Raw genomic sequence first — 23,689 nt, 5'->3', positions numbered from 1 at the left:
AAAAGAAAAAAAGAAGTAACACTTTATCCCCAGTGGGGAATTGAACTCATGCCTGTGAGGCACAGCAAAGCTACTACGCTCTGAGAGGCAAATCTTAGCGCGCTACACCACGGAAACTGTTGTATGGGGCTTGAAGCTTTTGTGAAAGTGTTTATTTGATCTTTGGAACTCAGGCTTTACACATTCTATAGTTTATGCCTACATTTTGTAACATTTATTACTAAAATATGAAAAAGTTTCTGTTTTAACAATGTGTTTACACAGATTACTGTAGAAACGGTACATGCATGAAACGCGTGTGTTCCAAATAACGATCTATTATTTCCACTCTAAAACTCTACTTCACTCCCAGATAATCAATCAAGGCATGAGCTGGGAAAAGTTTGCGCATGTTCTAAGTCGGAGGGGGGATGGAATAGCCGGCTGCTGGCAGCTTGTCTTTTATCAGCACATTTAGAGGAGAAAAGATGCTGGCGGAGAGGTGTGAACGGATTTAAGAAGCGATTTAAGGTGGGCCAGTTCTACAAGTTTTTTTGTAGACTCTGGTAATTCTAGTATTAAATGGATACGATTCCAACATTTCATTTAATGTGGCACTTCATATTGGCACATTAGAAATCTTTTAATTACAAGGTGAAGCTTCCAAAGTGGTACCTTGCAATCAAATTAAGACACCACCTGTTCAAGAGAGATGACAGCTGCTCTGGAATTCTCCATTGCTATCAGAAAATCAGACAGACACTGCAGACAATTAAAGTGCTTTAAAGAGCCTCAATTACAATACTCCACGTACCTTGGCAGTTCATCTTATCTGCAGACAAATAAAAACCATCATCACAAAGACAGCGGAAACTTCCAGGGTAATTATAGCACCGTTGACTGCAAGCACCACCTGATTCTGGGATTTCACATTCATCTATATCTGTAAAAAAACATTAAACAATGAGCAGAAATAAAAATTAACTTCTTAATCTATTCATTTGGTCTCGCGTCCCAAAGACATGCAAACCTGGCTAATTTGTGACTATAAGCTGAATCTGTTAGTCAGCTCTGACATTCCTAAAACCCTGAAATGAATAAGGCAATGTTTTGGAGGTATGGGTGTATAGCAGAGCACACTAGTCTTTATGTTAAAAGCAAAATGTTCATTCAATGACACAACCTAACCCAATTTCTAACAAAGAAAAGCAAAACACACCACCTGAATTTTAAATAAAACATCAATGATGCTGATATAGGAAACATCTTAATTTCTAAAAATGTAAAAGTATAAAATAGAAAGACATTATGTTTATCAGATAATTAACCTAATATTAACAGGATATAAGTGCACAAAAGAGAAAAAACAAAGCTCAAAACTCGGGTAAGACCTCAGTATTGATATTTAGTTCTTTAAAAAAAAAAAAAAAAAAAAAAAAAAAGTCATTGTGCCAGAATGGCAGCATGTTGTACGTTGGTTCTTGTAGACATGTGTGTTTTTATATATAATTGTGTTGCTTTTGTGTTTGGGTAATCCATTTCCGTAGTTATTATTTATGATTGCCAAAACTTTTTAAACACTATATACAGTATCAGAATTAGACTTTTAACCCGTCAAATACAGAGCTGCTAGTTCAAGTTACTTTCAACAAACACATCTAGCATAACTCAGATAGGAATGACCAGACACTGTATGGGAAGTATGCTAAGAAACAAGGATGAAGGTGAGTTATCCAGATGATGACAAAATATCATAGCTACTGACCTCTTATGCTAAGCACTGTTCTGACTAACTTTCGGGCACAGGATATCAAATTGGGCAATAAATACAGTAATCCCTCCTCCATCGCGGGGGTTGCGTTCCAGAGCCACCCGTGAAATAAGAAAATCCGCGAAGTAGAAACCATATGTTTATATGGTTATTTTTATATTGTCATGCTTGGGTCACAGATTTGCGCAGAAACACAGGAGGTTGTAGAGAGACAGGAACGTTATTCAAACACTGCAAACAAACATTTGTCTCTTTTTCAAAAGTTTAAACTGTGCTCCATGACAAGACAGATGACAGTTCTGTCTCACAATTAAAAGAATGCAAACATATCTTCCTCTTCAAAGGAAACAGAGAGGAAAGCAAACAAATCAATAGGGCTGTTTGGCTTTTAAGTATGCGAAGCACCGCCGGTACAAAGCTGTTGAAGGCGGCAGCTCACACCCCCTCCGTCAGGAGCAGAGAGAGAGAGAGAGAGAGAAAAACAAAGTCAAAAATCAATATGTGCCCTTTGAGCTTTTAAGTATGCGAAGCACCGTGCAGCATGTCGATTCACGAAGCAGCTGCACACAGAAGGTAGCAACGTGAAGATAATCTTTCAGCATTTTTAGACGAGCGTCCGTATCGTCTAGGTGTGCGAACAGCCCCCCTGCTCACACCCCCTACGTCAGGATCAGAGAAAGTCAGCACAAGAGAGAGAGAGAGAGAGAGAGAAAGTAAGTTGGGTAGCTTCTCAGCCATCTGCCAATAGCGTCTCTTGTATGAAATCAACTGGGCAAACCAACTGAGGAAGCATGTACCAGAAATTAAAAGACCCATTGTCCTCAGAAATCCGCGAACCAGCAAAAAATCCGCGATATATATTTAAATATGCTTACATATAAAATCCGCGATAGAGTGAAGCCACGAAAGGCGAAGCGCGATATAGCGAGGGATCACTATAATGACTGGTTTTTTAAAGAGACATCAGAAACTGCTGTGTTTTCCATTTCTCAGGAATATAATTGACCAGGAGAGACTAGGCTCTGTGATCCAGCTAGATGGATTTGTGTACAGTATATTCCAGATGAACCCAGCAGGTACATCGCAAAAGTACTATGTGTGTTTTAAACTGCTTACTTGATCTTAAGTATACAATACACAAGTTTCATTTATTTTACTTTTCAAGTAATTTCTAATACAGTTTCTAAGACAGAACTTAATTATTGCTTTTTCTTTTTCTTGTTTATTAATTTCTAGTTTACTATGTTGCTGTTCTTTCTGTTAGAAATGTAGTGTAGATATGAATGTAAAGTATATATAGACCCCCTTTTTTGTGGGTATTGACATTTTTGTAGATTGATGACTTCTGTTTATTAATAAAAGATAATTAGTTCTGTTTGAGTCTTATAAATATAATACTGTTATGTCTCTGGGCATGGCAATCTTATTCTAAGGCTGAAATCATTTTGCCCTCCTATAAGCCTGTGGCAACTTAATCAGTTACTGCTAATGAATGATTTGCAATATTTGTTTAATTACAAATTGAGCTATTGTTAGAAACAAATATGGCATACATCTGCAGGAAAAATGTATAAGGAAATGAACCATCTCATATGCTTCACTAAAAATAAAGTAAAGACCAGAGGGGTTGAACTTCAAGATATTTACTGTAAGTCGATCAAAAATATGGAAGATCGCTGATGCACTTTCCCAAAAAATGGATACTGAAAACAGAATTTAAGTTTTTGACTATTAGAAAAACTGAAAAAGTCCTTTCCAAGTCAGATTTTAGCATAGCAAATGCAAAAAAAATGGAACTAAAACCAGGCATAAACATAAAGAAAAACAAATCCTTTAAGGACTACTTTTAACATACTCTGGAGTGTAAAGAAGAAGCTTAAGTTAACTATTTTTGATAACATATAGATGCCACACTTGGTCACAATTTGTGTCAAAGAGTTGAACAAACCTTTGAAAAATGCAATGAACTCACTCTGGAGAGGGAAAGCCTCAGGCCAAGATGTGTTATCAGAAGAGTTTTATTAAATTAGAACCAGTAATGCCAAGAATGCTTGTGAAAGCTATACAATGCTAAACTTTACCAAAAGCACAATTTGAGACGTTTGTTATAGTTTTTCCAATGGAAAACAAAGAGCTGGTTGAGTATGAATCCTATGGGCCAATCTCTCTGGCAAAAACTGTAGCTAAAAGAGGCTCTTGCATATAATAACTATACATGAAACCAGAAGTATAAAATGTAAAGATAAGATAAGATAAGATGGATGGATGAAGAAAGAATTTTGCTATTCAGAAAACACATTCTCCTTCATCTATCCTGCAAGCACAATGTACTTCATGTAAAATTGTTTATTAAGCACACATCTTATTTGAAAACTGTCTAAAATGTATCCAAGTCAAGGCCTGAATTGTAAACAGATGCTCGCCTAACTTGGTCATATATTTTAGTAGTGCTGTACACTTAAACCATTTTGAGTTAAAGTTTTTCATATCTTTCCAACTTCATCTAAAAACATTCCCAACACTTTAACAGTAATACAGCTGGAGTAACATCCTGGATTGGACTGTCTAACATAAAATCTATTTTGTTATCCTATACTACATTACTTGCATGAAGACCTATTTTGCTTAATTGTAAGAATCCTAATCTGCCTCACATAAATCAAAGATAAAGTAGTGTCTTATATTACAGGGTCTTAAGTTGGAAAAGAAATAAATTCATTCTCTTACTTAGAGAAAGACTAAAGAATTTCTTAGAACCTGACATGAATTCATTATTGCTTTTGTAAAATAGTTTCCAAGGTCTTTGTTGGAGCCTTGCTGTCATTTTAATAAATATGAAGGATCACACTGGACTTTTTACCATACTGTATAGTTCTTCGATATGGGAAGGGGAGGGAGATTACATGTTTCTTTTTAATCGAGTGTATTTTTCCTTGTGTTACAATATGCTAAAGAAAAGTTTCAAAAAAATTTTTACTGAGGTTTTAAACACCAAATATTTGATTTTTGATTATTTTCATTTTGCTTTAACTATTATTCTCTCTGACAAGAGTTTGTTTTATGTGGTCACTGCTGCTATGATGCAAAAATCCATTTCCAGAGGGTGAGGTCCCGAAAAGTGACCAGAGTGATGTCATCTACGTAACGTTTTTAAAATCAGCACTGCATTTCTTTTTGCATCCTGGATCATGGATTAATTTTTCAAAAAACTACGTGCTTATCAAATCCTCAGTTTCCGATTTAGGGTTTTGACTTACTGCTTCTCCTCACAATTTATATTTATGGCATAAATTTTGGTTTGACTGTCTTTTTGTTTTTGAGCCTGCATGATTCTTTACATCTTGCTCATGTGGCTTGCCATTTCTCCATCTTATGGCAGAATACCTTGCATGTTTTTTTTTCTTTTTTAGGGAACACAATGGTTACAACTACTATTCAACAACCACAATTTATTTCTTGTACAGTCCAAAATCACACACGAAGTGCTGCAATGGGCTTTAACAGGCCCTGTTTTTTTACAGCCCCCCAGCCTTGTCTCCCTAAGAAGACGAGGAAAAAAAAACATTAAAGGGATTGGTCTCGTCCGTTACAGGAGATGGACATCTGATGCGTAGCTCCGTTAGCAGCGGCTTTATTTTCCCACGTATTTCATATTATTTAGAGGTATCCTGTATTTAACCCAACCCAAGGAACTTCCACTACAATATATAAACATGAGTAAAAAGAAGAGAAGTCAGAAAGAACTGCATCAAAGTCTGGACAGACATCCAGCCCGAGTGCGAGGTATGGCCTCTCGGAGACTGACCTGGAACAGGCAGACGAATGCGCAGATTTCCTAGGACCCCGCTCCACGGTATCGTCTCCAGTCGAGAGTGAAAATGGGTGCGAGGGTGCAAGTGATACAGGTCACGATGGATCGCCGATTTCGAGGATCATTCGAGACTAGATAAGGCCCTGCAGTACATGCTCTCATCTACTCATCGCAAGCCCGCAGCATCTGCTGTAACAGGAGCTGCAATCCCACTCGCAGAGCATGACAGCCGAAGCGAACTGTCTGAACTGAAAGAGATGATGACTACACTGGCCACTGCCACAGCCATAAGTGAGCTTAAGAAGGATAACAAAGACCAGGAAATGCATCTATTTAAACGTTTTGACGCGACCTTTAAAGGTATCGTGGAGAAATTAGAGGAACACATTGAAGAAAATAGATCCAAACTGAAAAAACTTGATCAGATGAATGATGTTACAAATCAGCTGGAGGATGTTAAGCAGGCATTCACGGCTCGAGGTGAAACAGCAGAACAATTGGCATCTAACGCCAATGAAAAAGCTACAGCTGCGAATTCCGAATGTAAAAAACTCGGAGACAGACTTGCGGCTCTGGAAGATGGGTGCAGAAGGAATAATGTAAGAATTGAAGGAATACCTGAGAAACGAGAAAGCTCAAACCCAGTGAAATTTGCAGTAGAATTACTCTCTAAAATAATTGGAGATGACTTTAACTTAGATACCGAGATAGCAGCAGCTTATCGCATACTCAGATCAAGCACCTTTAAACCCAGGTCTTTTATTGTCCGCTTCGAGTGATTACGATGTAAGCTTGGTGTGATGGCACTTCTCAGACACAAGCAAGAGATTATATTTGAAAATAATCTTATTCGTATTTTCCCCAACTTCTCACCATTAACAGATGCAAAACGCGCAGCCTACTTTAACATTAAAAAGCTGCTACAGAAAGCTGATATCAAATACAGCCTCTTGTATCCCGCCAAACTGAAAGTGGAAGATCAAGACAAATATTATGTATTTTCAAGCAAGGAGGAAGCTGAAAAGGAATTAAAGAAGCTGTTCCCGACACTCTTTTGAAAGTCAATAAGAAGCCGTATTCTGTCATGGCATGGGAAGGACTTATCATCTGCTGTCGGATCCACTTTTAAAGAGACTGATATTATAATTATACATCCTTTTCTTTACTTGGACACTATATGTTTATGTTTTAATTACAGTTATAGACATGAGTGGGTGGAAGTAATTAAAGTAGGGTTTGTTTTTTTTTTTTTTTTTTTTTTTTACTACCCTAAAGTAGACTGTTTAACATCACACCCTTGGTTTATTGTTATTTCTACTATTGCATTAGGATCTACTATGTTTATCCTAGGGCGGCACGGTGGCGCAGTGGGTAGCGCTGCTGCCTCGCAGTTGGGTGATCTGGGGACCCGGGTTCGCTTCCCGGGTCCTCCCTGTGTGGAGTTTGCATGTTCTCCCCGTGTCTGCGTGGGTTTCCTCCGGGCGCTCCGGTTTCCTCCCACAGTCCAAAGACATGCAGGTTAGGTGGATTGGTGATTCTAAATTGGCCCTAGTGTGTGCTTGGTGTGTGGGTGTGTTTGTGTGTGTCCTGCGGTGGGTTGGCACCCTGCCCAGGATTGTTTCCTGCCTTGTGCCCTGTGTTGGCTGGGATTGGCTCCAGCAGACCCCCGTGACCCTGTGTTTGGATTCAGCGGGTTGGGAAATGGATGGATGGATAGATGTTTATCCTAGACCACTTTTTAAAATCATTCCCAGGGTTCATTATTTTATTACCTTAATATCTTAAAATTGCTGGATTATATTTTAAGCTTAAAAACTATTAATGATTATATTTTTGGCAGAAAGTATTTAGACTTCAGCTGCAATAGATATCTCTACTCTGTTTTAATTCTCAAAAGCCGATGCGGGGGGGGGCTTGTTTTGTTTTGGACGTGCTCTGTCTCTTGGTATGTCAGAGGACTGGGACATTGCGAAGTGGGATCTAGCCTCATGCGGGGAGGCAAAATGGGGGGTGGGGGGATAAAGGGGGGAGAGGAGAGCAGGCTATATCTAATCTATTCTTCTTATCCTTATAACTGTAAATATCAACGAAACATTAGGCTATATGGCAATAACTCGTCGGGAAATTTGATATTAAGATTAAAACTGCCGCAATACCAGTTAAGACTATAAAATGACATTAAAAACTCAGAATCAATGTCTACATGATGGGACAGTTAACTTTGTGAGCTGGAATGTTAAAGGCCTGAATCACGAATTAAATAGAAAGAAAGTATGCTCTCACCTAACAGGCTTAAACGCTAAAATAGTATTTTTACAGGAGACCCACTTACTAAGCAAGGATCAGTCCAGACTACAAAAAGACTGGACTGGCCAAATGTTCCATTCTAGCTTTACAAAGAAAACTACAGGTGTGGGAATTCTCATACACAGAACAGTCCCATTTGTAGCATCAGATGTAGTATCGGACCCTGAAGGGAGATATGTGATGGTCATGGGCTTATTTAACTGTAAAATGATTTTGATAAATGTTTATGCACCCGATGTCGATGATAAGGAATTCATGCAAAATCTATTTGCATTCATTCCCAATGTGAACACTCATAAAATTATAATGGCTGGGGACTTTGTGTTTTAAATCCACTCTTAGATAGGACTCCTGTGACAGGGGGAATGACATCTAACACTGCAAAGACGATTACACAGTTTGTAACTGACCACAACTTATCAGACCCCTGGAGGTTTCTAAACCCAAACTCAAGAACATATTCGTTCTACTCACCAGTGCATCACAGCTACTCAAGAATTGATTATTTTTTTATAGATAATAATTTCCTGCCTATGATTAAATCTTGCAAATACGACACAATTGTTATCACCGACCATGCCCCTCTAGTCTTGGAGCTAAAATCATTAAGCCCCTCACACTCACCTCACAGATGGCGTCTTAACCCTCTTCTATTAGCAGACGAGAACTGCACAGAATTTATATCCAAACAAATCAGCTTCTTCATAGAGACAAACACACCCTCAGAGGTTTCTGCAGGAACACTCTGGGAAACTCTAAAGGCCTTCTTAAGAGGACAGATTATTTCATATCTTTCCCACAGAAATAAATTAGAAACCAAGAAAGCGTCAGAGCTAAGAAGCGAAATTACTAGAATAGATGAAGAACAAGCCAGGCGTCCAAGTGAAGCTCTTCATTGGAAAAGGCAGGCTCTGCATACAGAACTCAACATCTTGACAAGTAAAGAAACTGAACAACTTATTTATAAGTCAAGACATCATTACTATGAACACAGAGAGAAAGCTAATAAACTTTTAGCTCAACAAATCCACAAGCAAGAAGTTCACAATGCAATCCCAGTAATCACCTACACGAATGGAGAAATCATTGACCATTAAAATATAATGCACACATTTAGAGATTATTATAAAATCTTATATTCTACTGAGTTCAAAGAAGACAACACACAATCGAATGCATTTCTGGATACATTACAGACACCACAAATAGATGCTTTAAGTGCTGAGCAACTGGATAAACCTCTGACCCTATCAGAGTTACTAGATGCTATAAAGTCACTTCAAAGCGGGAAATCAGCAGGCCCTGAAGGTTACCCCATAGAATTTTAAAAGAAATTCTCCATTCAGCTAGCTCCCCTCTTATTGGCAACATTTACAGAAGCCAGAGACAATCAAATTCTACCTCAAACGTTTCATCAAGCATTAATCACCGTCTTTCCTAAACAAAATAAGGACCTGTTACAATGTGCATCATACAGACCAATTTCACTCCTGAATAATGATGTTAAGATTCTCTCAAAAATTATAGCTAGAAGGATGGAGAAAGTGCTGCCCTCGGTAATATCACAGGATCAAACTGGATTTATTAAAGGACGACACTTATCTTCCAATCTCCTACACCTGTTTAATGTAATATATTCACCAGCAAAGTCAAACACCCCAGAATTATTATTATCATTAGATACAGAAAAAGCATTTGATATGATTGAATGAAACTACCTTTTCACTGCATTGGAGAAATTTGGGTTTGGCCTGAATATCTGTGCATGGATCAAACTACTGTATACCAATCCAGAAGCTTCAGTTTGTATTAACAACATTTGTTCAGACTACTTTAAGCTAGAACGTGGTACCAGACAAGGATGCCCCTTGTAACCACTGCTGTTTACAATTGCCATTGAACCACTGTCGGTTCACTGTCGCAATTCTTATCAGATAAAGGGGATTATCAGAGAAGGACTAGAACAGAAAATTTCTCTATATGCAGATGATATGGTTTTATATACATCAGACCCAGAAAACACTGTGCCTGCAGTTTTAACAGCACTTACAGAATTTCAAAAGATATCTAGTCTCAGAATTAAACTGAATAAAAGTATACTCTTTCCAGTGAATCCACAAGCATATAATATTAGATTGGACACCCTACTTTTTACCATAGCAGATCAGTTTAAATACCTAGGGGTAAATATCAAGAGTAAACATAAAGCTCTTTATCAACAAAATTTTGCCGTCTGTATGGAAAAAATTAAGCAAGACTTGCATAGATGGTCAACCCTTCATCTCACTCTAGCCAGAAGAATTAACATTGTTAAGATGAATATCCTTCCTAAACTTTTTTTTATTTCAAAACATTCCAATATATATCAATAAATCGTTTTTTAAGCAATTAGATTCAACTATAACCTCATTTATTTGGAACTCAAAACACTTACGTATCCGAAGAGCGACCCTACAAAGACCTCAGGCAGAAGGTGGCATGGCTTTACCTAATTTTCAATTTTATTACTGGGCAGCAAACATACAAACCATAAAAACCTGGACACAAATAAATGAACATACACAGGCTTGGCCCGCAATAGAAGTAAAATCCTGTACTACTTCTTTATACTCCCTGCTCTGCGCTCCAATAAATGCAAGTTATCGCAAATATACTAATAACCCAATTGTGCTTTACTCACTCAGAATATGGAACCAATTTAGAAAGCAATTTAAGATGGAAAATCTTTTATCTGTGGCACCACTGCAGGAGAACCACCTCTTTCAACCCTCGCAAACATATCCAGTTTTTAATACCTGGAAAAGATTTGGGATTAAATTGCTCAGAGATCTTTATATAGATAATATCTTTGCATCCTTTGAACAATTACGTTCCAAATTCAAACTCCCAGCTACACATTTCTTTCACTATTTTCAAATTAGAAACTTTGTTAAACAGAAACTGCCCGATTTTCCTCATCTCGTACCCTCCACCATGCTGGAAAAAATACTGCTCAATTTCGAGGAATTAGACACCATTACCGCAATATATAAAATTTTATTAGAGTCCCTTTCTTTCAAAGATCCAAGAGGACAATGGGAAAAAGATCTCTTAATTATCAGAAAAGGAGTGGAAGGTAGCATTGCAGAGAATTCACTCGAGCTCCATATGCGCAAAGCATAGAATTATTCAACTTAAAATTACATATTGAGCTCATCTGTCTCGCTTAAAATTGTCCAAAATGTTTCCAGGGCAAGATCCAACCTGCGAACGTTGCAACCAAGCTCCTGCCTCACTGGGTCACATGTTTTGGGCATGCACCAAATTAACATCATTTTGGATCAAAATTTTTAAGTGCCTTTCAGACAGCCTTGGTATCACAATCCCTCCTAACCCATTAACAGCTGTGTTCGATGTTCTTCCAGACGGACTTGAAGTGGAGAAGGACAAGCAAACTGTAATTGCATTCACTACACTTTTGGCACATAGACTTATTTTGTTAAATTGGAAGAATCCTAACTCTCCTCTGATAAGTCAATGGGAAACTGATGTTTTATATTATTTGAAATTTGAAAAAATCAAATTTTCAGAGGATCTGTACAGACTTTTTTCAAAACCTGGCAGGACCTAATCAATAATATTTTAGAATAAGAAGAAATAATTATTTACGCATTTCTTTCCCTTCTCCAATTTTTATTTATATATATATTTATATATATATATATAATTTTCCTTTCTTTTGTTTATTTTTGCCCTATTAAAAAGCCCTAAGCAATTCTCCTTTGGCCATGCTCTCCTTCTCAATGGTGGGGTTTGATTTGTCTTCAATTCTTTTTTGTATAAATTGATCTATTTGTATGGAATGATTACAATAAAATTAATAAATAAAATTAAAAAATAAATAAATTAAAAAAAAGGGAAAGAAAAAAAAATCTTGGGAAAGGAAATTCAGAGACAGATACCTTTTCAGGTAGATTGGATGTGCAATGGGTTTCAAAATATGGGGTAAATACAAAAAAGGGAACACAAGTAATTCTCATTAAAGAGCTACAGGAGATCTGTCTTTGTCACTTCAGGAATACAATACAAAAGCACAAACTACAAAGCATAATGCAAGAATACTATATTGCTTGTGTGTATACTTTTGACTTAACTGTATGCTTCTCACAGTGACCCTCAACAGCCACAACTCCACCAAGAATGAAAGACAAAAAAAAGGAAGTATCATGCTTTGATTGAATAAAACACACAAATGAGGGATAAACAAGCCCTAACTGACTAACTGGCTACCTGAAAAATACAATGAAGCAGAGCTTTTCTGGACATTTATCTCATTCTGTTGACCAAATCTTGGCCTCTTGCTTCCACAAGCTGATGTTTCGACCCAACTCTCCTCCCAACACTAAAGGAACAATGAGGAGTCTATATACTCCTACTCTGGTCATCTCCTGAATCAGGGGAGGCCATAGTACAACTGTGGTAATACCAGACCAAGAATTTCCTATAGTATGGTGAATTAAAATATAATTGAATACAATAGTTAATGTGTTTTTTATGCACAATGATGAAGAAAAAGCAAGACTGAAATTTTTTACAAAGATTATAGTTTTTAAAATTCAGAATTTAGCTGTCCAATTACAACTTTCTCCAAAACAGTGAAAAGATAGGCAAATGGGAAACAGATGTACAGTTTCTTAGAATATTGAGATCTGAGGTTAAATAAAGAATAGGGGTTAAACAATGGCTGCCAAGAAGTAATCAGGGAGAATGCCATTTAACAATCATCTATTGTTTATGTCCAATACTGATGGTACAACCACTGTAAACATGTTTTTCAACAAATTAGTTGGAACTGTTTTTAAAGAACAATTACTGTAATAGGTGTCACTTTCAAAACTGGACATAATCTGTCCCATTTTGCCATTAGTTTAAAAATCATGCAGGACATGATCTGATACAGTGTCATATAGTGTTACTAAATCTGAAAAATATTTCTTAAATTACCTAGTTTATTATTAAAAAAATATATGTTTTCATTGAGAGTAACATTAAGTATAATTATTTCTACTAGACGGATTATTTGTCAAGTAAGTGAATGTTCTAACAAAAAAAATCAATTGATATTAACATTTTTATCTTTTACTCTGAAATTATAATTTCAGCACATCTTATGAAGATTTTTCTAATGAAAGGTGTTATTTTCAGTCCATGCAAACTGTTAAATCTGTGACTTGTTTATCTAAATTTATGCTCTCATTCAAAGTCAATGCCTTTTCACTTTCATTACCTTTGGTGCAGATTTATTTTAAACCTGACTCAAATATAGGTACAGTAATCCCTCGCTATATCGTGCTTCGCCTTTCGCGGCTTCACTCCATCGCAGAATTTATATGTAAGCATATTTAAATATATATCGCGGATTTTTTGCTGGTTCGCGGATTTCTGCGGACAATGGGTCTTTTAATTTCTGGTACATGCTTCCTCAGTTGGTTTGCCCAGTTGATTTCATACAAGGGACTCTATTGGCAGATGGCTGAGAAGCTAGATTGCTTACTTTTCTCTTTCTCTTGCGCTGACTTTCTCTGATCCTGACGTATGGGGATTGAGCAGGGGGGCTGTTCGCACACCTAGACGATACGGACGCTCATCTAAAAATGCTGAAAGATTATCTTCACGTTGCTATCTTTTGTGCAGCTGCTTCCTGAAACGACATGCTGCACAAAAGCTCGAAGGGCACGTATTGATTTTTGACTGAAAAACAAACTCTGTCTCTCTCTATCTTTCTCTCCCCCTGCTCCTGACGGAGGGGGTGTAAGCTGCCGCCTTCAACAGCTTTGTGCCGCAGGGCTTCGCATACTTAAGCCAAACAGCCCTATTGATTTGTTTGCTAGAGATTGTTTTCTCTATCTATGTGACATTCTGTGCTCCTGACACATACTCCTTTGAAGAGGAAGATATGTTTGCATTCTTTTAATTGTGAGACGGAACTGTCATCTCTGTCTTGTCATGGAGCACAGTTTAAACTTTTGAAAAAGAGACAAATGTTTGTTTGCAGTGTTTGAATAACGTTCCTGTCTCTCTACAACCTCCTGTGTTTCTGCGCAAATCTGTGACCCAAGCATGACAATATAAAAATAACCATATAAACATATGGTTTCTACTTCGCGGATTTTCTTATTTCGCGGGTGGCTCTGGAACGCAACCCCCGCGATGGAGGAGGGATTACTGTATAGTAGCTGTGACTCAACAAATGATTACTACTAGTGACCAATCCTAGATCTGCAATTATAATATTGATAAACATCAAAATACTGTTATTTAACTTTTTGTTGTAAATTGAGCTTTTATTGGCAAGGGAAGGGATAAATCAAATTTATCTAAATAAATTATAATCTATAATCTTTTTTATTATATTCTGAAAGTTAACCCCATGGATTATAATTGAACCTAATGTATGACTATGAGTGTGTAGGAGCTTAAACAATTTGGTGAAACCCCACAGAATAAATCAGGGAGACAAAAATTCCTAAAGGTAAACATTTCCAAATCTTAGTGAATATTACAGTCATTCAGTAAGATTATTGGAGTCAATCATTACCTAATTCAAGGCAGGAACAGAATATTGTGTCGTGGATAAGTAACTGGACTCTACACCTGATGGTGTCCAGTTCTGTTCCTACCTATGAACTACTGTGGAACTCTAAGAAAGTCATTCAAGTGACCATGTGCTGATTGTAAAAAAAAATTCTATATGTAAACAGCTGTACTATGTATAGGTATCTCAAAAATATATATCAGGTAAAAAAGGCAGTGTCTGGAATTTATATAGATGAAAAATGGTTTTATTGTATGACACATAAGACATACATTTACCACTTGCATCTTTTTAAGTTACTGTTTTATTTTTTGATCTCTAATTAGCCATATGCTATACATGTCTCTTAATCAATATATCAGAAAAGGAGTGGAAGGTAGCAAAGCAGAGAATTCACTCGAGTTCTATATGTGCAAAGCATAGAATTATTCAACTAAAAATTATATATCGAGCTCATCTGTCTCGCTTAAAACTGTCCAAAATGTTTCCAGGCCAGGATCCAACCTGCGAGCGCTGCAACCAAGCTCCTGCCTCACTGGGTCACATGTTCTGGGCCTGCACCAAACTAACATCATTTTGGACAAAAATTTTTAAGTGCCTCTCAGACAGCCTTAGTATCACAATCCCTCCTAACCCACTAACAGCTGTGTTTGGTGTCCTTCCAGATGGACTGGAATTGGAGAAGGACAAGCAAACGGTGATTGCATTCACTACACTCTTGGCACGCAGACTTATTTTGTTAAATTGGAAGAATCCTAATTCTCCTCTTATAAGTCAGTGGGAAACCGATGTTTTATATTATTTGAAATTGGAAAAAATTAAATTTTCAGTTAGAGGATCTGTACAAAATTTTTTCAAAAACATGGCAGGATTTAATCAATATTATTTTAGAATAAGAGAAATAACTATTATTGCATTTAACTCCCTTCTCCATCTCTTATTTATATAGATATTTACTTCTCCCCTTCTTTTGTCTAATGTTACATTATTAAAAAGCTTAAAGAAATTTTCCTTTAGCTAAGCTCTCCTTCTCAGGGGTGGGGTTTGATTTGTTTTCAAATTTGTTCGGTTATAAATTGATCTGTTTGTATGGAATGATTACAATGAAAATTAATAAAATAAATATTAAAAAAAAAAAAAAAGTCATTCAAGTGACCATGTGCTGATTGTAAAAAAAAATTCTATATGTAAACAGCTGTACTATGTATAGGTATCTCAAAAATATATATCAGGTAAAAAAGGCAGTGTCTGGAATTTATATAGATGAAAAATGGTTTTATTGTATGACACATAAGACATACATTTACCACTTGCATCTTTTTAAGTTACTGTTTTGTTTTTTGATCTCTAATTAGCCATATGCTATACATGTATGCAAGTTAGATGACATACGTCACCACAGGCTGTATTCATTTTTACTTTGCCAAAGCAACAGGGCTTTTTAAAAAATTTTTACCTACAATGGAGAGTAAGCAGAAACACACTTATAAGTAAACTTAGTAAAATGTTTAGACAACATGCTAATAATGTAGGAATAACAACATAATGATTCATAGGAAGAAGTATGAATAAAGTGCATTTTTCCTGTGATCAAGATAATGGGTAAAATTTAAATTATTTAATACATAATCAAGCTAACTACAGGGATTGCAATATAAAGAGCCCATGGATGAAAGTGAAGAGGCACAGGACTCATGATTTTAGTTGTAGTCTGTCGATTGCCAATGTTAGTATGTGAAGGTTTGGTTTGGGTTTTCCAGCTCCAACTGTTTTGTTTTCTTTTCCAACAGAATTTTCTTCTTTTATTTTACTGATCCAAAAATTGTTTTTCTAACTTTTTTGCTGGGAAATGCTCTACTTACTCTTACTCTTTATAATGGAAATTTTGATTTTAATAAATTGCACACACACTGTGCAGTCAATTTCCAAACTGCACAATCAAGACATGGTTTCACAGATCTTGGGTACACTGGCTTTAATGTGGTTGTATTATTATAGAAATTTACCCGTACTTTAATATAGCTGCTTTATAACATCCCATGTGTACAGCTTTACCTTAAATAAGCTGTCTTGTTTATAATACATCAGTGTTTTTCCTATGATGATGTTCCTTCTAATCCTTATTACCCCAGTGTCATAAATTCCAAACAATATGCTTAGTAACCAGTTTCTAAAATTCTAAAAGAATGATATAAAAGATACAAGGTTCATATCTATAAAGATACAGAGTTTAAATCCGTACAATCATTTAAGAGATCCAAATATTTCAACACAAGAGTTAGTCTGAGATGAGTCCAGGAGTTTGTAGTTCTAAACATTAAGTTTGACAAGATTGTGATCAGTCTTAGTTTATAGAGGCTTTGTTTTTTTTGAAGGTAATAGATAGATAGATACTTTATTAATCCCAAGGGGAAATTCACATTAATAATAGTCAAGTGTGTATTATATAATGGTATATTTCCACCATCATGCAATGGTTTTTATTCTTTTTCTTCCAGCACAGCTATAATATGTTTAAAACAACTTTTCATTGTCTGTTTATGCACATTGTGAAACCTAATAATACCTTTATTATTTAAGTGAACAATAGTGTCTTTTTTCTGTAATGCAATAAAAATATATAAATACTAACAGTAGCAGCTGCTTTAAAATAGTTTTTGTATCTATTAAGAAGTTACCCAAGTACCATTTCAGTAAACTAGTATTGGCATTCATAAATTTCAAAACATAATTCAGGGCTTGAATTAAATTTGTGGTAGACATGAGTATTTTTCTACTGTACCAACAAATTGTGGAGGGGGCTATAATCTTTGAAGGGATGTTATCATTGGTTTTATAAAGAACGATATTATTATGGACTACCAAATTTATATTACTGTGTGTGTGTATGTTTATCCCCTTAATATTTCTCCCCAGTAACTGACAAATACTGCTTAATATCAACATTACATTAGGAATCCAAATATTTTACACCAGTAATGCTGAATTAATGTGTACCAACAAAAAGGAGGATATTCTCATAAAAAAATGCTGTTTTTACAGTGTGCTTTTAAAACCTGGTTTGTCAAATAATTACTCGTTATGTTTGTAACTTTTGTTGTTGTTTGCATCATTAGCTAGTTAAACTACTAACATAGTAGATTAATAGGATTTGGGTCTTTAGATTTTTATTTGGAATGTATGTGCTTTCTTACAGTGCATTTCTTATTTATGTGGCGTATCTGTTTTATGTAGTTCAGGGTCATATGAAAGCATTTGATGTAAAGTGGAAATGAACACCAGTCAAGGTGCCAGTCTGTGTTGTAAATATTCTTAATATAAAATGTTCCTAATTATTCAGTTTTCTGATTCAGGACTGTGTACACTTCATTTTTTAAAGATTAGTCACTTTCTTTCTACTTTGCATAGAGAGTGACTATTTTTTTCTACCTTCATGCTTACTCAGGTCTTGTTTAGTAACTCAAACATGGTAGTGATGCTACAAATAAACTACATGACTATGATTTAATATGTATTGTCACAGGGATGAAACATCTAAATGCACTAAGCCTGTTTTGTTCTCTTTTGTTGAGGGACCAGAAATGCGTCAAACAGGATATGCTCAGGAGGAGTGCTGATAAGCCGAGGCCCCCAGCTCAGTCTTACAGGGTAAAAAAGGAAAAAAAGAAACTGAACCCTCCAGTCATATAACACCAGATTGTGACAAAACAGATGAAAAGGCATGTGGCAGATGAAAGGGCATTTAAGTGCATCCTGCATGTAGAAAAATTCATTAAGGAAGAAAAACAAAAAAAAAGACATACATAGTTTTCGGGTATCACGGTGGCGCAGTGGTAGTGCTGCTGCCTCGCAGCTAGGAGACTTGGGTTCGCTTCCCGGGTCCTCCCTGCATGGAGTTTGCATGTTCTCCCCATATCTGCGTGGGTTTCCTCCGGGTGCTCTGGTTTCCTCCCACAGTCCAAAGACATGCAGGTTAGGTGCATTGGTGATCCTAAATTGTCCCTAGTGTGTGCTTATTGTGTGGGCTGGTGCCCTGCCTGGGGTTTGTTTCCTGCCTTGCGCCCTGTGTTGGCTGGGATTGGCTCCAGCAGACCCCTGTGACCCTTTAGTTAGGATATAGCGGGTTGGATAATGAATGGATGGATGGTTTTCTTGTTATTGTAACTCAATTATTGAGCACTCTATATCCAGTACCAATAAAAAGCAACACAGTGCCATTGTCAAGTGTGGTATTAAATTTATATATGCAAGACTTTCTAGTATATAGTAAATATCCATCCATCCATTTTCCAACCCGCTGAATCCGAACACAGGGTCACAGGGGTCTGCTGGAGCAATCCCAGCCAACACAGGCACAAGGCAGGAACCAATCCTGGCAGGGTGCCAACCCACCGCAGGACACACACAAACACACCCACACCCACACCACCAAGCACACACTAGGGCCCAATTTAGAATCGCCAATCCACCTAACCTGCATGTCTTTGGACTGTGGGAGGAAACCGGAGCGCCCGGAGGAAACCCACGCAGACACGGGGAGAACATGCAAACTCCACGCAGGGAGAGACCCGGGAAGTGAACCCAGGTCCCCAGGTCTCCCAACTGCGAGGCAGCAGCGCTACCCACTGCGCCACCGTGCCGCCCCTATAGTAAATATACCTTAAATATATAGATTTAATATACCTTAAATGATTCTGTTTGTTACTTTTGGAAAATTGGCTTAAAAATTAGCATTAATATACTCTTTTTATGAATCTTTGCAGGAACTTTTTATTAAAAGTAACTAAAACAAGTAGTTAAAGTTCAGAAGTAACATTAGAATCAGGGATATGTGTATAAGAACCTTTTTACTAAACAATAGTGATATGCCTACGTACTGTACATTATGTATTAGCATAACAAATACTAGGAAGAATATAAAATGATTAAGCATGAGTGTGTTTCTGTAAATATGGGATGCATAAGCCTGTAATTATCTTAAATTCTGTAACAAAATAGTACATTAAACACTAGTATAGTATCTCTAAAAGATATATCTTTTTACTGGAGGTACACTGGTACAGTGCACTGCTGCTTCATGAATATGGCATCCTGTTTTTGAAACCCATGCCTATCTGATGCCTGTATAGAATTTACAAGTTATGTTTTTTTTATCCAAATCCCCAAATACATCCATCTTAGATTAACTGAAAATGTCAAAAAGGATGGAGAATGAGATGAAATAAACATTAAAACCCTGCAAACCTGTGTCACAAGTCTTCCCCTGCCAGCCATCTTTGCAGACACAAACAAAACTTCCCTTTCCATCAATGCACTTTTCATATCCCTCTCTGTTGCATGGAAGTGGAGAACACTGATCTGCGATTTCTGCACAAACAAGAAGAAAAGCAATAGAAAAGGTACGCTAAATAATACTTCTGAAAATAAATGTGAAATGGTGATCTTTTTAAATGTATATTTAAAATAGCATTGTTCACTTTAAATCACATCTATGTTAACAAATGTAAAACATCATCACAGGAAGAATTGAAATTGAAAACTGACAGTGTAATTTTAGACCATGAAAGTAACTTACCTGTAATGCATGTCCTCAGAGCATCAGAAATGGAACTCTGGGCTGAGTAACTATCTGATGTAATTGTCCTATGTAAACCAAGACAACCTAGGGGGGAAAAAGGTTGTAAAAGAGATGTTTAATTTAAATATTCATGTTTAACAGGCTTCACTTTTGATAAAGGTTTTTTTAGTTTATAGGAGAGAAAAAAAAATATTTTGATTTGGTCTGCTTCACAAAGTGGAAAGAAAACCAATTTTTAGCTTTTGGAAAAGAAAAATAAAACAAACAAACAAACAGATACAAATGGCACAAAATGAAGAGAAAAGAAGAAGGTGTTAAGTCCACGAGGGCAGCAGTCAGACTGGAATACAAACATGATACCTTATTGTTTTCAAACTGACAGGGCAAATTATATTTACTTTTCTGCTACATTCTCAAACACAAAAGAATTTTTTTTACAAAGAATATTTCACATTACCAAATTCAACTTATATCTCATTAGTTAAAATGCATTATTCTTTTTTGAGTTAGAGGTATCTGGCAATTACAGGAAGTGCATTCAAGAGCAAAACTAGGAAGCACTTCACAAAACCTGGAATAAACAGCCAAGTTATGTAGTTCTAAGGGCTCATTTATACTTCGCGCTCAGAACGTATACGTGCCCGCATCATGGCTGCCACGCGTTCTGAGCGTTCATTTGATGCGTCCTCTGAGCAAGTCCTCAGAAATTAATGCGATGCGTGCGCGAGTTGCAGTACCAGCAAAAAGTCGGGGGGTGCAGTGTGCTAAAAGTTGGAATGTGATGTCAGAGTCTCTGTTTACTATCTACAGTACATGTGACAGAAAGCCGCTTTGCGGATCCTACGAGATCAGTGTGCGCGCTTCAATATTTGATAAATGGTTCAATGTGGTGAAGCAAAATGCCAACATACAGATGTATTCATGGTGCTTTTATATTCAAGCGTTGCATATTCCCGATCGTAATGACACGATAAGTTTTAAAATTCTCACATACCGTCTTCTGTGCCATCTTTTTTTCTAGGGCTTCCTCTGCTCCTGACAGCAGCAAATCGCCAGCAATAGACCGCCACACTGAGCACATTAAATGTTTGATATTCCAACTCTCTGCACATTTAGAATCCTTAGATTTATACTTGATATCGCTTTCATGATGAAAAGCATTAAAGTATGTATATTACATTTTACAGATAAATCGGTAATTTCGTTTAAATAATGAATACTGTTAATAATTACACACATGGGGTGACACAGTGGCGGAGTGTTAGCACTGCTGTCTTGCAGGGAGTCACGTCGCTGATATTCCCTGTCTGGAGTTTACACATTTTCCTGCTGGGTTTCCTCAGTGTGCTCCACTTTCCTTCCAAAGATATGCAAATTTGGGGATTTGGTGCCACTAAAATGACGCTAGTGTATGTGTGTGCTTGTATTCACCTTGCGATGAGCCGAGGCATCGTCCACGGATTGTTTCTCACTTGTGCCCAATGCTTGCTGGAATGGACACATCCATGGATTTAATCAATAAAAATCCTTTTCAGAGATATTGCGGTAAGGTGTCATCGGAATTTAATGGGTGTTCTAGGCAATTCACAACACAGAGAAGCCGAACATGTTCTCACCGTGATAATATCTCGCACTGCCACCTGGCAGATTCCTCCAGATTTACGTAAAGTACGCGCACAAGTATAAACACTTCAACGCTTGCATAGCAGGAGCGTCCGCTGCAGCATGCATCGCGTGAAGTATAACTCCAGCCTAAGAATTGCCTTGATTAACTATTGGAACAACCTAACATTTAGCTAACCAAATAAGCTTTAGAGGCTGAAAGTCTCCTTGCATTTATAAAACTGCTTATGTTGTTGTGCATTTTAATAAGAGTGTCAATTAATGAACGGATTATGCTGAAACATAGATACATACGCATACGTATCTATATACACACACATTATATATATATATATATATATATATATATATATATATATATATACACACACACACATATACACACACATGCACACACACACAGATATATACAGTATATTTACACATATGTATATCTCAGAAAGCATTATGGTGATGTCTTCGTGCCTAACAGGAAAATAATCTCCTGATAGAATGACATGCAAATAAGCCAAGCCTCTTTTGTACTCTAAGTTTATTCAGCCTATAAAGACAGCAATAGACATGAAAAAGCAAGAAGGACTTACTGTATTTTCTGCGCCACAGAATAAAAACAAAACATGAGGAAAAGAAACAACTGAACGACAAAGATAACTAATACATGTTTTTCATGAGCAACAATAAAAATAAAATCAAATAACAGTTGCAGGAAAATAAGAATAAAACATGAAACTTCAATACAGCTTATTCAGGAATTAATTCAATTTGAAATTTAAGTGGAATATATAATAGACAAGTAACAATGGTAACTACAGGGCAACGTATAATTATTAGGTAATTAACAATGTTAGATGCATTTAAACACCTCACCAATCTCATCTCATTCACCACAGTGTCCAGATGAGGATTTCTGGCAAACATCTTATTTATTGTCAGAGGAGAGAACTCATACTATACACAGTACTTACTGACTTTCTTTTTTCCCCCACTACATCTTACAGTGTTGGAGTCTTGAGCCAATGATTATATTTTATTCTGTCTTTTACCAAGATCCTTACTTGTTCGATGATCATCCCCTTCTTTCTGGTTTCTTCTTTAACATCTTCTCCCCATAATCTTTTAGGTCTTCACCTAGGTCGTTTTCCTTCACTTCACTTTGAACACTTTTTTGGGAATCCTTGTTTCATTCATCTTTATTATATATCTGTACCACTGCACCTGTTTTATTTCTAAGATTTTCATTAGTGATGGTGTTTCCAATTCTTCATGGATTTTATTTCTTATCCGGTCTCTTTTTGTTTTAAATACCCCTTGTCTTTAATACTTAATTTCAACTTTTGCCTACTAATCTTAGTACTGCCTAATATTCTGCAGCATCTTCACTTTCATACTTAATTCTTTACTCCCGAGGAGGGTGTTGTTAATTTTATACTATACTTTACCTCATTTATTCTGTTTCTAATGTCTTCATCCATCTTTACTTATTACTCCCAGGTATTCATATATTGGAACATTTTGTAGTTATTTTCCATCTATCTGTTGTCACACACGTGCGAGTTGGAGGCAGTCAAAGAGCCTAAAGGTGAGTGAATTATCGTGAGACAGAGGGTCATCACATGGTACTTACCTGAATCTCTCTCATTTTACAGAAAGTCAGAAGAAAAATAAGGGTCTCCATTTCCGGGTTCAAAATGGCCATGATGATGTCACTTCCAGTCCCACAATCCTCCACTTCTGTCGACTCCTGATGACATTGGTTTTGCTTCCTGTCTCCAATCGTCACTTCCTGCCAACCATTTCCTGTCCCATCATTCCTCGTCATATAAAAACGCCATTTTGTGTGTAGTAAAGTGTTCGTTATTCTTTACAAGTTACAAGTCAGTTTCTTTATTATTGTCTGGACGACAATATACGTGGATGGTCCCCAAATCTTTTTCTGTATTTTTGAAGTTTTGTTTTCTTCAAGACTGGCTTTCACACTGTATCCACATTTGCTCCTTCTTTTCTTGTTCTTCCCTTGTTACTCTCTTTACTTTTCTCTACACATAC

General features: G+C 36.6%; 1 protein-coding gene across 1 annotated transcript in view; it reads right to left on the bottom strand.

Annotated features, from left to right (window-relative positions):
* The window catches only part of pros1 (protein S), a 126,122-nt gene that overhangs the window by 66,074 nt on the left and 36,359 nt on the right, over nt 1-23,689 (bottom strand). Inside the window, exons 4-6 of the mRNA XM_028800056.2 lie at nt 20,018-20,104; nt 19,687-19,809; nt 794-922 (exon numbers count right to left, since the gene is read on the bottom strand). Coding sequence (XP_028655889.2) covers nt 794-922; nt 19,687-19,809; nt 20,018-20,104 — 339 coding nt within the window. The remainder of the gene's footprint in view (nt 1-793; nt 923-19,686; nt 19,810-20,017; nt 20,105-23,689) is intronic.

This window comes from Erpetoichthys calabaricus, chromosome 4 (assembly GCF_900747795.2).
Source record: "Erpetoichthys calabaricus chromosome 4, fErpCal1.3, whole genome shotgun sequence".
Lineage (NCBI taxonomy): Eukaryota > Metazoa > Chordata > Cladistia > Polypteriformes > Polypteridae > Erpetoichthys > Erpetoichthys calabaricus.
The sequence above is the reverse complement of the archived record's forward strand: the minus strand, read 5'-3'. Positions and strand labels throughout refer to the sequence as shown.